This window comes from Macaca mulatta, chromosome 13 (assembly GCF_049350105.2).
Source record: "Macaca mulatta isolate MMU2019108-1 chromosome 13, T2T-MMU8v2.0, whole genome shotgun sequence".
Classification (NCBI taxonomy): Eukaryota; Metazoa; Chordata; class Mammalia; order Primates; family Cercopithecidae; genus Macaca; species Macaca mulatta.
The window spans coordinates 4,390,717-4,404,704 of NC_133418.1; the positions used below are offsets into that span (position 1 = coordinate 4,390,717).

A 13,988-nucleotide genomic window follows, 5' to 3' on the forward strand; every position below is an offset into this window, starting at 1 on the left:
ACTGGGCTCCGCGGAGCAAGCGAGAGGTCTGCGCGCAGTCTGAGCGGCGCGCGTCCAGTCCCGAGGCCCACGCCAGCACGCCCTCATGGCCCCCGCAGCGGCGTCGGGGGGCAGCACCCTGCCCAGTGGCTTCTCGGTCTTCACCACCTTCCCCGACTTGCTCTTCATCTTTGAGTTTGTGAGTGACTCCTGGCCAGGGAAGGGACTGGGGGATGCTGAGCCGTGCGCTCTCTCGGGCGCCCAGCACAGCTCTCGGACTGGATCCGCTAGCTCCGCAGGTCCCGGGAGCATCGGGGCAGCAGGGACAGGGCGGGGACTAAGCCAGGGAAGCCCCCTCCCACCTCCGGTCGTTTGTCCCCTTCTAGACCAACGGAATGAGGGAAACAGTCTACAGGACTATGGAGGAAAAACCGGGTTCCCAACCGGGGTCGGATGTTGGCAGCGGGTCAGGCGGGGACGGCTCTTGGTGCGCTGGTCCCAGAGCTGCGCTCGGGGCCCTCCAGATGCGCCCGGCGCCGCCGAAGCTCACGCCGCGCTTTGCGCGGTTGGGTAGAAGTGCGCAGCGTTTTGAAGGGAGATAGTGTCGGAAAAAAAAAAAATCAGCAAAAGAAACGTTAGTGTTACCAACCGAGATCTGGAGATGAGAGGGAGTTGAATCCGGTTTATTTTCTTCTGGCCTTTTACAGTTTCTGGCGAGGGGACGTATTTGCGACCAATTCGATCTGGAAATGAGGTCCTAGTTTGCGCGGCCGCAGTCCTTCTGCCCCGTGTGTGGGGTGGGAGTGGAGGAGACGGGGGTTGGGGGGCCGGCGAGAGCGATCCGCGTGCCCTGGCTGACCTTGGGCAGCTCCGGGGCCTCTGCACCTGCGGTCGGTCCCGCCTTGCGCGCACGGTCTCTGCCTGAGGCTGCGGGAAAGCGCTTCCTACTGAGAACTCCTGATAAACGCTCAAGGCGTCGCGAGGCCGAAGTGACCTCCCTCAGCCTCAACTCCCCGGGGCCCGCTGGCCCTCACCTGGGAGGGGTGTGCCCTGTATATTCTGTGGGTGCGGTCCGTCGCCGCCTCAGGGACACCTTTTCCGGCACCCCACCCTCAGAAGCACAGGCGTGGAGAGTTGGAGGGGAAAGAAAATGTCGGAGCCTGGCTGTTTAAAAATTGGACCCCAGGTTGTTATTGCCTGATTGGAGGGGGAGGGTCAGTTCGTCCAAGGAGGGCTTGGGGGCAGAGGCTAGGCAGGGGCCGCTGCGGCGGCCTGGGAGCAGGACTATCATTGAACTTGGGGTGAAAGTCGAGTCGAACCCCAACCTGGGTGGAACCGGTGACTTTAAATCCTAGGGATAGGCGGAATCAAAGCAGTTACATTTAGAGGAAACCCGGGAAGCCAATGAACGCAGCCCCACCATTCACAGAGAGCCAGCCCCTCGCTGGTCTTCAACATACAAGAGGGAGTGCCCCTGAGAGTAGGAACAGTCCAGTGAGACGGGGCGATCTCATCTGCGGGAAAGGTGACCGGAGGCTCCCACCCAACCCACCAATGCTGCAGAGACTACAGGGGTGTGGGAAACCTTGGAACCGTCTACTACTGGCAGCTTGCTCCGACAGCGCCAGCGTGGCTCTGTGGCCTGCCCATACGGGGCTTCCAGAACAAACAACTCCCCCTCGCCCAGAACGCTTCTCTCAGCTGACTTAGAAAGTCACTTCTCCACCTCACCCCTGTTCCCCACCTCCCTTCCTCACTTCCCAGGAGACCCGCAACGCACAGTCACCTCCAGGCGTCTTCCTCATGCTCTAGATTAGGGGTGGGCTAGCAGGTGCCTGGGAGAGAAGAGGAGAAAGCTGGCCCCAAGCCTCTCTGTTCTCCTCTGTGTGGACTGTAAATATGAAGCTGTATATATTTGATGTGTGGAAGGAATGCGGAATTAAACGGCCTGAGAAGGCGCTGGCCACCCCGGGGGAGGTATTTTTTTAAATTATGGAATATTACAACTCAACAAAAAGACAACCCAATTAGAAAATGAGCAACGGACTTGAACAGAGGTTTCTACAAAGAAGATATACAAATGGCCAATATGGACATAAAAAGATGCTTAACATCATCAGGCATTAGGAAAACAAAATTGAAACCACAATGAGGCCAGGTGCGGTGGCTCACGCCTGTAATCCCAGCACTTTGGGAGGCTGAGGTGGGTGGATCGCCTGAGGTCAGGAGTTCGAGACCAGACTGACCGATGTCTCTACTAAAAATAAAAAAATTTTTTTTAAAAACTTAGCCAGGCGTGGTGGCTCATGCCTGTAGTCCCAGCTACTCAGCAGGCTGAGGCATGAGCATCGCTTGAACCTGGGAGGCAGAGGTTGCAATAAGATCACGCTGCTGCACTCCAGCCTGGGCAACAGAGTGAGACTTGGTCTTAAAAAATACATAAATAAGTAAATAAATTAAATAAATAAATAGAAAGAAAGAAATCACAATGAGATACCACTTCACACCCATTAGGCTGGCTAGCATCCAAAAAATGGAAAACGTCAAGTATTGGGTGTGGAGAAATTAGAACCCTTGTATGTCGCTGGTGGGAATGTGAATGGTTCAGTCACTGTGGAAAACAGTTTGGTGTTCCCTCAGAAAATGACCCTCTGACCCAGCAATTCCACTCCTGGGTATATAACCAAAGGATTCAAAGCAGGGACTTTAGTATTGGCACATCCATGTTCATAGCAGCACTCTTCACAATAACACACAGCCCAGTGGCCATCAGCAATGAACTAAATAACAAAGTGCGACACACCCAAACGATGGATACGACCTGGCCATAGCAAGGAACGAAGTACTGATACGTGCTACAAAGTTGATAAACCTTGAAAACTCTATGCTAAGCAAAAGATACCAGGCACAAAAGGTCATATAGTGTATGATTCCATTTATATAAAATATCTGGAATAGATAAATCTGTAGAGACAGAACACAAACCCTGGTGGTTAACCAGGCACCGAGGGGAGCAATTGTTTAATGGCTATGGGGTTTCCTTTTGGGGGGTAATGCAAATGCTTTGGAATTAGATTGAGTTGGTGGGTGCACAATACCATGAATGCACTAAATGCCACTGAACTGTCAACTTAAAATGATTGGTTTGATGATATGTTAATTTCGCTCAAGTTTAAAAAACAAAAATAGAAATATTTCAAATATCACAGAATATATATAATACTTTAACAGACACCTATATAATTATTGCCCAACTTTGTCAAATCTTAATATTTTGCCTTGTTTGCTTTTATGTATTAAGGAAATGAAGCTTTCAGATGGCATCTAAGCCCCCTAGACATCCTTCTGTTATCTTATTCTCTCTCTCCCTCCATCCTCAAGGCCACCTGTAAGCTGAATGTGGTGTTCACTTCCAAGCACAGTCTAGACTTTCACTGCACACATATGACCTACACATGGCATTGTTTTACGTTTTCACACTTTATGAAAATGCCAGCGTACCGTACATATCCTTCTGCAACATGCTTTCCAGGCAACATTATGTTCTGAGATTTATACATGTTGACTTTGTTTATCCAGTCTTCTGTTAATAGACACTTGGGATAGTTCCAATTTGCTGCCTTTAGCTACTGCAGACAGCATTGCCAAGAACATTCTCATATTTGCCTCTGTAGTTACCTGTTGGAAATTTCTCCCATAAACACGTGGAGGATGTGACTTGTTGGGTCACAGGGGATATGCACATTGTCATTTTCCCAGATGTTACCACATTGCCATCCAAAAGAGTAATTCCAATTTACACACCCCAGGAGCAGATTTACTGGGAAGCCGATGATGTTTAACTAAGTTCAAGACCCCTCCTTACTCATGCCCCTTCCAAGACTCTGCCTAATTTTGTATTCTTTTATAAAGATAGTCCCCCCAATTGTTTAAGCTTCAGGCTAAACCTGGACCTTCCCCGGCCCCCACCAGCAGCACATGAAAGTCGCCATTGTTCCTCATCACTTGGTAGCGTCAGACTTTATAATTTTCTGCTAATCCGATGGGTGTGAAATGCTTGATTATTTTTTAAATCTGTAGTCCACTGAGTTGTTGATGACTCATAGTTCAGATTCCCATGCCTGACCTCCCAACAGCCTGGGAGGCGCAGATGTCCAAGGCGATCAGGGTGGAGCACCACTTCCATGGTGAGGGGACTGCCCACTGGAGCAAGTGAGGGTGGCAGCTCAGGGTGGGGCATAGCCATCTCTCCTTGGCTCTGCAGCCCTATCCCAGACCTCCTGACCTCTGAAATCTGCAGAGTCCTCACAGGAAGAGGAAGGCAGGCCCAACTAGGAAGTGAGACTGCCTTTCCAAATACCTCCAAAGTCACAGAGGCTGTGCCCCTATTGCAGGTGGTGGGTCATCAGCGCAGCCCTGTATAGGCCACGGGTGAAATGGCCAGTGTTCTCTCCTCCTCCAACAAAACCCAGGGCTTTGCCTCTGGTCTGCTCCCCTGCAAAAGTCCCACCCAGTGAGGAACTTTTCCTTTTGGAGCCACTCTCTGTCTCCTCCTTCTCCATTCTAAGCCAGGGGCTTCATGACACTGAGCCACCGTTCAGGAAACAGAAGATGTGCAGGGAAGGCTTTCTGTCTCAGCTATGGCCCCCAGACGCAAGGTCTCCCACAGAGAGACCCCTGTGCCAGGAGAGACCCCTACCCTTTCAGGACTTGTGAAGGAAGTGGCTGAAGAGGGCTGTGAGATCATCTACTCAGCCTCTCCTCCCCAGGCCACAAAGAAGGCAGGGTTGCGAGTGAGAGCCTGAGGAGTGCCACCAGCCCTCCAGGGGCACGCCCTCCTCCTCTGTGCCTCAGAAGCACCAAGAGAAGTGCAGTCACATCACGGGTTGGGGTTGGGGTGGGGAGACACCTGAAACCAGTTTGCAGTTTTGACAGTTTCAGTGAACTGGACAGAGTAATGACTAAAATGACACCTTTTCTGCGGCCCAAAGCGACCAGACTTTTATTAAGAGTGACCAGAGAAGTCTAGGGACCTACGCTAGATTTCTACCTGGCTGGGGAAGAGCCAGCCTGACAGAGCTGGGACTGGGCCACGGGCCGGTGATCCAAGCTGTGGCTGCATTGAGAAGGTGGCGTGGGAGCTCCTAGGAGACCAGAGATGTAGAATCACAGAAACCTCACTTTCAGACAGAGAGCAGCTTGCCTGGGTCACGGGGTCTCCAGGGTCCAGCGAGCACTTCTAGCAGTGAGCAGGTCATGCCCAGCCTTCTCCATTCACCTAAACAGCCACGCGAGATTTTGCTTGCGCTAGAAGGCACCCTGGGATCCTGAGTAGGTAGCCCTGCCCACCTGGCAGCCCTGGGCAAGGCTGGGGTCCCTTCTCTCCCCCCTACAGAATGAAGGGACAGCTCAGGACCACTGGGACGCTCTCACCTTCTCTGCGTCTCCTTGTCAAAAACACACTCTGCAGGTTCTGAGTCACGAGGTCCAAGGCAGGTTGAAGAACACACATTGCACTGCACACCCTCCACTGACTCTCTGAGACTTGGCGCGGGCGTCTGGAGGCCAAGCCACCCTCTTGATATTTTTAAGGGGAACAGAATAGTGGGAACAGTTCTCAGGGAGAGGCTGGGGCAAGCAGTCAGGTGCTCTGAGGTTCTCGCAAGTCAGTCCAGGGACCTCCTCTCTTCCTGGAGCAAGTTCCCTGCTGCTCTAGCTAGGAACGTCTCCTACAGGCACCAGGGAGTGGAGCAGGCCCTGCTTGGCCAGCACAGGGTGGTGTCTGAGCTGGCCTTCCCTGACTGTGTTCACTGGCTTCCGGCTTTGTCCCCTCTCTGTAACTATTTAGGGAGGGCTACTGCCTGATCTGCCCTATTTTCTCCTCTCTTCCTCTCTAAAGGGAGGAGAAGTGTTCCAGACAGAGGTTCCACAGGGGTTTGGTGGAGAAGTGACTTTTCCAGTTTTTCGGGACCAGAGGCCAGCTTTGGTGAGGACTCAGTGACTCTGAGCTGCTCCCTGGAAACTGCTGAGCGATGACGGGGCTCAGATCCACAGGACTGTCGGACGTGTCATCACACCTGAGCTACATTTTAAGATTGCTTGTTAGCTTTTCATACATCACTCCCCCACCTCACAGGGATGGGGCAATGCCAGGACTGGTGCGAAGGCACCCGTTCTGTCCCAGTGCTTTCAGAAGTGAATAGGAAGCCCCAAGATGCGGCTGCCAGCAGGGCTTACCCTCAGGTCGGCCAGGGACAAGGGCTGAATTTTGTACCTGTACTCGCCACACCGGCAGGCGAGGGGCAGAGCACATTGTGCCACCAGCGCAGACTTGCTCTGCACGGACTCAGTAGTGGCTTGGCTTTGCCCTGAGCCCAGACACATTCTCCAGAGAACGGGCTGGGAGTAGGGACTGGACCACCTGGGACCTGCCTTGACACAGGACAGAGCCAACCAGACTTGAACTAGAAGGGGCTGGGGGCTGACTTAAGCCACTCTGGGACTTCCTCCTGGCCCCTCTAGTCTCAGTCCCTGGACACGGTGACTTGGAGCAGCAGACCTCAGGGGCAGCTGCTGATAGGATACCCCAGCAGGTGTTCCCTCCTGGTGCTGACGGGTGTGAGGACAGTGGGGGATAGTGCTCCTTGTCCTTGAAGGAGGAATGTTCTGGGGTGTGTGGCCAGCTCCTTCTCACAGCTTTCAGATTGTTCCCAAGGGCGTGGAGCATGGCGCAGGTCCCTCGTGGTCTCTCATCGATTTGGAAGGCTCCAGATTGCCTTTGACCCCCTGGTGAAAGGCTTGGTTCCCAGTGAGCTCCTGGCTGGGCACGAGCAGCGTAGTCATTTCCCTTCTTGGGGTCATGAATGTGCCACACTCTGATTGTCTGCAGCACGTCTCCCCAGGCTCTCTGCCACTTCTACCGCATTCATAGCTAGTGTTCTACCCTAATATTGGGCGAATCATTTCAATGTACCCAAGCCCTGGGTCCTGAAAAACATATGTAGGAAATCGAAGGAAAGCCTGTCACCAGCCACAGCCAGCCTCACTGACCGGCAGGTCCTGGCCAGAGCCTCCAGTCCCTGTGAGAATGCAGTGGGCTGGGAGGGGAGGGGCTGGAAGGGCAGGGGGAGGAGGCAGAAAGTGAAAGTCCCAGAACCAACTTGGAGGGAGGGGGCCCAGGAGGTGGGCACTCCAGGAATAAGGCCATGGGGAAGAACATAGGTCATAGGTCCCCTGACCTACGAGTGGAGTGGGGAGGGGTGGGGTCTGCATGGCGGCCCCTCCCTCTTCTTCAGACTGAACTGCAGGCCCGCGTCTGCCCAAGAGGGAGAGGGAGCGGGATCCTTTGGCGTTTCATCTTGTGCTGTGTGCGTCTTCAACACAAACCTTGCTGTTGTTTTCCTCTGAAGGAACAGAGGCTATTGAGACTCATTGTTTCAGTGGCGGGCTGGGGAGGGAAAAGCCGGCTGGGAGTGGCCTGACGACTAATTGGTTACTCTCCCTCCTCCATGTTAACACGTCTGTAATCCTGGCACTCTGGGAGGTCAAGGTGAGAGGGTCACTTGAGGTCAGGAGTTTGAGATCAGCCTGGGCAACATGGAAAGACCCCATTTCTACAAAAACTATAAAAAATTAGCCAACCATGGTGGCGTGCACCCATAGACCCAGCTACTCAGGAGGCTGGGGTGGGAGGATCACTTAAGCCTGGAGGTCAAGGCTGTAGTGAGCTGTGATTGCATCTCTGCCCTCTGGTGTGGGTGACAGAGTGAGAAACTGTCACCAAAACAAAAATCCATGGCCATTTCCAAAGCTGACCCTAGACACAGGAGGTAACTGTCACACTCATGGGGTCCTGCATCTGGGCCTCAGCCAGCTCATCAGAGCAGCACCCGGCAGCTGTGGGAACGTGGGTAGGTAACTGTGCCTCAGTTTCTGCATCAGTAAAATGGGGACATAGCAGCACCTGCCTCACGTAGCTACTGCCCCATAGCTATCAAGTGCTGTTATTACTAGTTGACTAATAATTTAAACATCTGCTCTGAAACCAACTGGACGACCCGTACCCACCGCGGGGTCCACAAGGCTCGCCCCCATCACCTTTGCCGTAGGTGTCTTCTGTTCCATTCTCAGGCAGGTGCTGCATGAGGATTGGGATTGGGCCAGGCTGTGGAGGGCACACTTGACTTTTCCCTGGGGTCACCAAGTCCTGCCCAGACACCACCTTCCTGGGGCCTTCCCAGTGGCTCTCCTCTCACCAAGAAGGAACAACTGAGGTCAGAGGTCAGTGTGTCCTCCGCTGGGAGCTTGATGGGGACAGCCAGGAGGTGGAGGACAGGGTGGCAGCCCCAGCCTGCCTTCTGCCCAGGGAGCAGGCTGCTTTCTAAGCCTCTCTGCATCACTTGCCAGCCGGGTGCCAGGATGGGCAGGGAGAGCTTTTTGGGTTCTGAGTGACGCATAGCTACATCTGCCCGCAGGCATAGGAACGAGTTACCAGTGGGTTCAGATTAAAGCTTTCAAAGGCGATTTGTCATCAGTGTCAGTGTGTCGGCTGTATGCCAGGGCATCGGTTCAGGGAGGGGGCAGCCTCTGGCAAAAACCTGTGCCCTCACCTCCCCCAACCTCCATCCTGGCCCCAGCTGCTTGGCAGGTGGGCAGAGTTGGATTGAGGGGCCTGGCAGGAAAGGAATCACCCAGCTTGTGGGTCTCAGGACTCTTTCTAAAACCAGCCACAGACCTCCTTCATCTCCATGTGTGATCGGGGTGGGGGCGGCAGTGGGAATGCTTCTTTGTTGGAGGTGGCCCTTCAGGCCCGAGCTAACCCGTCACCTCCACCGGGAAGCCCACCTTCCTAGCACCCTTTCCTGGCACTCAGAGCACATCCTGCAGACCTTTGTTTTTTGTCTGTCTCGTGCCTACACCCCGAGCCTGCCCACATCCCTGGCCCAGATCAAGAACTCGGAGACATTTGTTCTCAGCAAGCATCGGTAGGGAAAGGGCTCAGGTCTCCACTCTCACCTACCCAACACTGATGAATCATAAGATGAGTCCTTGACCTCAAAGGCGGACAGAGGGTGAAACTGACAAAGGCCGCCAATCCCCAAGAGACTCTGGGAGTTCCAGTTCCCTTGGACCCTCCCAGACCCGGGGCAGGCTGCCTCCTCTCGCCTCTCTCTTGCAGTTGTACACCTGTTTTGTGGGTTTGTTCACATTACTAACCTACCTGATGACTCCCATAAATCCCTTTTGTTTTTCTTGCATTTAAGCCACTCCTGTCTGGTCTAGCATTTCCACGGATTTTGCCTTTTCCAGGTGGCTTACACTGTATTTTCATGGAACCTCTCGGTTTCTGTTTATCCTGCTGGGTAAGGCCACCAGTGTAGACGTGGTAGGCAGAATTTTCCGTTCAAATGAAGACATGCCTATCAGAAAACCCCTAGATTTGTGGATCTGAGTGGAGTTTTCATTCACGCAGGAACTAGTGACCGACCGTCCTCTAGCTCGTGAGGGAGGCAGGTATGAAGTCAGCAGTCACTTGGTCCTGCTGGCTGTGTGTGCTGTGGGAGAGAAGGCTTCCCTGGGGCTGAAGGCGGGTGAGATTGCAAGCCTGAACAGGGGGCTCTTCCCAGTCCAACTTGCCTTGTTAATATAAACTATGGCCCTGAACTCAGCTCTTAGACTTTTTTTTTTTTTTGAGACAGAGTCTCGCTGTGTCGCCCAGGCTGGAGTGCAGTGGTGCGATCTCAGCTCACTGCAACCTCCGCCTCCTGGGCTCACTTCATTCTCCTGCCTTAGCCTTCAGAATAGCTGGGACTATAGGCGCCCGCCAACACGCCTGGCTAATATTTTGTATTCTTTAGTAGAGACGGGGTTTCACCGTGTTAGCCAGGATGGTCTCAAACCCCTGACCTCGTGATCTGCCCACCTCGGCCTCCCAAAGTGCTGGGATTACAGGCATGAGCCACCGCGCCTGGCAGCAGCTCTTAGAGCTTTTAATCCCAAATCTCTATCCTCTTCTTCACAAACTGATCCAAACCCCCTGAGTCGTGCTCTTGCCTTGAGATTAGATAAGGAGCACGGTCTAAGGCCAGCTGGGGGTGAGGATGGCATGAGGGGTCCCTCTGGGAGGAAGAAGCCAGGAGGGGAGAGTGACTGCTGTAGGTAAACCAAGTCAGGTCCCAGCCCCGCTCCCAGGGTTCTCTTTTGTAGCAGCCCCAGGGGTCAGACTCCCAATACTCTGCCTTTTCAGTTGATGCAGGGAGAGGGTCACCACCCAGAGAATCTCAGACCTCTCCCCCGATCTCTCCCCATGGGCTCAGATGGGCATCTTGTGCCAACTACCGGGCTCTGTCCCTGTCCCATGTGGCGTTCGTATCTGGTCACCGTTGCTCAGACACTGACACTTTCACCAGGGCCTGAATCCACCCTTGGTGGACCCAGAGCTGCTCCAGTGGGGACTGTCGCAAGACTGCATGAGAGAGGAGAGAAAGGGAGAGGTGGGCTCCGTTCATTAAAGTGTGTCTTCGAATGAGATCCATTTCACTGGGTGAGCCTGCCTCAGTGCTGACCATGCCACTCCCAGCATCTGTTAAATGCGTGAGTGAATGAATGACCAAGTGAGTGAGTCAGCGAGTAAGAGAGTGAGTGACTGAGTGACTGAGTGAGTGACTGACTGAGTGAGTGACTGAGTGACTGAGTGACTGACTGAGTGAGTGAGTGACTGACTGACTGACTGAGTGACTGAGTGACTGACTGAGTGAGTGAGTGACTGAGTGACTGAGTGACTGACTGACTGACTGACTGACTGACTGAGTGGTGACTGAGTGACTGACTGAGTAACTGACAGAGTGAGTGAGTGACTGACTGGATGAGTGACTGAGTGAGTGAGTGACTGAGTGAGTGGGTGAGTGACTGAGTGGGTGAGTGAGTGACTGAGTGAATGAGTGGGTGAGTGAGTGAGTGGGTGAGTGAGTGAGTGGGTGAGTGAGTGAGTGGGTGAGTGACTGAGTGGGTGAGTGAGTGACTGAGTGAATGAGTGGGTGAGTGAGTGAGTGGGTGAGTGAGTGAGTGAGTGAGTCAGTGAGTGACTGAGTGGGTGAGTGAGTGAGTGACTAAGTGGATGAGTGACTGACTGAGTGAGTGGGTGAGTGAGTGAGTGAGCGAATGAGTGGGTGAGTGGCTGAATGAGTGACTGAGCGAGTGAGGGAAACTTCTCTGGCTTGCTGGGACTGAGTTCCTTCGTACCGGGAGGTAGGTAGGCTGACAAAAGGAAGGAAGCCAAGCCGTGTTTGCTCGTTGCCTCTCGGAACTGGAGCAGAGTCCCCTGCCCTCCCTCTCAGATGCGTCGTCTTAGGGGAAGAGCTGCGGGACTCTGGGGAAGCCTTCAGCAGTAGGGGTCTTGGGTCTTCCCCTGAGCTCCTGCTCTGTGCATATTCATTCTCCCACCACCTGGTGCACGGGGCCCTCTTCACTTCATCCTGGCTTCAAAGCCTGTTGTGCCATTTACCTGCTCTACAGTAGCTCATCCTTAACCCGGCTCTACCTACACACACACACACACACACACACACATGCACTCACATGCACTCATATGCATGCATGTGCACACACATATACACAAGCATACACAGGCACATGCACACATACAAATACACATGCATATGCGGCACCATACACATACATACATGTGCACAGACATACACGCATACACACCTGCACACAAACACATACACATATATACAGAGAAGTACACGTGCGTGCATGCATACACATACATGTAGGCACATACATGCACCTATACACAAGCATACATGTACACACACACACATACATACATGCGCACAGAAAAATGCTTCCTACCCTCTGTCTCACTGCTGGAATGATTAGCTTTAAACCAATCATCCCATAGAGCTGGGCAAAGACTGCTGAGCCTCTCCTGAACCTCACAGGTGTTTTTCTGGTCAGATCACCTGCACAAAATGTCCTCCTGGCATTGAAATAAGCCTTGGCTGCTAAAACGACTCAGTGAGTGAGTAGATTGCCAGCAACATGAGTTGGGGGTGCTTCTCGTGGTGGCCTTGGGAGGACACAGAAGGGCTGGGAGCTTCCTGAAGTCCTCCCAGCACACGGGGATGAATCCGCATGCCTCCCTCGTCCGGCGAGGACATCTCTTCTTTTCCTTCCTGGGGAGATGACCTAAGTGGCAGGGGAGCTCAGCAGTGGTGCTCAGCCTCTCTTCTGTGGCCGGTTTCCTTTACTTCTCAGGAATTCGAGGCACAAACTGTTGTTCACATGTGCCTTTAAAGGCACACACCACGTGCTCTGTGCTGTTGGGCTCTGGGGACCACACGCCCAGGTGTGTAGATGGAAAGCCTTGCCTAAGAAGACCTCTTTGGTTCACGTCTTCATGTGTCCTTGGAAGAATTTCCGCTTGTGGAGGCCCTAACAGGGTGAAATGGAGCCCCAGAAAAATATCCAGAGAATTTGAGTAAGCCCTCTGCACTGCCTCGGTTACCCAGCCCTGCAGCAGAAACACTGGGGACTGTGGATGAAGAGTTCTTTCAGCCCCAGGGAATGGAAACTCCAGACGAATCTCAAGAATGTGCCAGAGAATGCGTCTTCCCGTCCTCCATGACCAGGCCCGTTGTTGGAGGCAAGGCTGGCTCATATCTTAGTGCCCTTTGTGCTTCCTTGTGCGGGGCAGGCACATTTTTCTCAACTTTGGGTTTCTGGAGACCGTCGGTTTTCCCTTTTTGATTCTCTTGAGGTTATTTAAATATTCTGGCTCTCTTTGGACAAGTTTTGGAGTAGATGATTGTGCGTATTGAGATCATATTCAGACTGCTGGGATTTTGGATTTTTCACATAGTTACAAAAGAGGCTGCTTCATCTAAAGACCGTCGTGACAGCAAGAGCTTAGTGGCAGCCAGGTGCCAGCCCCCTGCAGATATAACCTGAGTCACAACTACGGTTATCACTACTTTTCAGATGAGGGACAGAGAGATTCAATAACTTGCCCAGGGACAGCAGGTCACCCAGCTACCAACAGAGCTCACTTCAAACTCATCAACCCTGGCTCCAAAGTGCATACCCTTAACCACCTCTTAAGCACCCTGGCTGCTTCCCGTGGATTAATTTGGAAAGAAAACATGAGAAGCTTCTCCGATTTCACACGAGAGCTCCCAGGAAGACAATTCCTGACAGAATTTTTTTTCACAAACATCATTTCGTTGGGTAGACCGTGGATGTGAACTCTTTGGAAACTTTTTTGTCCCGTTTTGTACATTATCCCATGTTCTTAGAGAAGTTCAACTCTGCTCAGCACCCCCAACTGGCCTGAATTAAAGGTGGGTGGTTTCCAGCTCTGTCATACCAGCGTTGGGAGGGGCCTCCAAACGTGCATGCACCCCCTCGGTCCCCATCCTCAGACAGTGAGGCTGCATCTCAGAGTTCAGAGGACACCCAAGGACGAGCTAGTCTCATGTTCCAGGCGAGACAGGGACCCAAGCTCGAGGAGAGGACAGGAGGGGAGAGGAGAGGAAACGCTATGGTGACATTTTGCACTGAGAGATGGGGCAGGACCTGGACGGGGGCAGTGGACTGGCATCGCTGGAAGGCAGGCAGCGCCCTGAGACAGGAGCCATTTCCTCTTCTGTCTTACAGGAGTTACAGAGCATCGCCCACGGCCGTATGTTACGGCAACACAACATGAGGCGTTGGCCAAGAGTGCGGGGCGTCTGTCCCATCACTCTGCTTCTTTCCTGGGAATCAGACGCTGGGCATGAGTCCTGGGCTTTGGTGTTTTTTTCTAAAGGCAGCCTAGGTGACTTAACGTATAGTCAGGGCTGAGGACGATAGTGTTTGCCGAGGCCCCACCCCCATCTTCTAACTCAAGGCCCTGGGACTCAGAGCACTCAACCCTTGTCCCTCTGCAGCCACCCAACTGGAGACCTTTGTCTGAGATCACCCAGCTAGCTGTACCATCTCTATTTTGATGGACAGTGATGGGGTGC

General features: G+C 53.1%; 1 protein-coding gene across 1 annotated transcript in view; it reads left to right on the plus strand.

Moving 5' to 3' along the window:
* The window catches only part of MAL (mal, T cell differentiation protein), a 25,610-nt gene continuing 11,622 nt past the window's right edge, over positions 1–13,988 (plus strand). Inside the window, exon 1 of the mRNA XM_015112833.3 lies at positions 1–178. Coding sequence (XP_014968319.1) covers positions 86–178 — 93 coding nt within the window. The 5' untranslated portion in view covers positions 1–85. The remainder of the gene's footprint in view (positions 179–13,988) is intronic.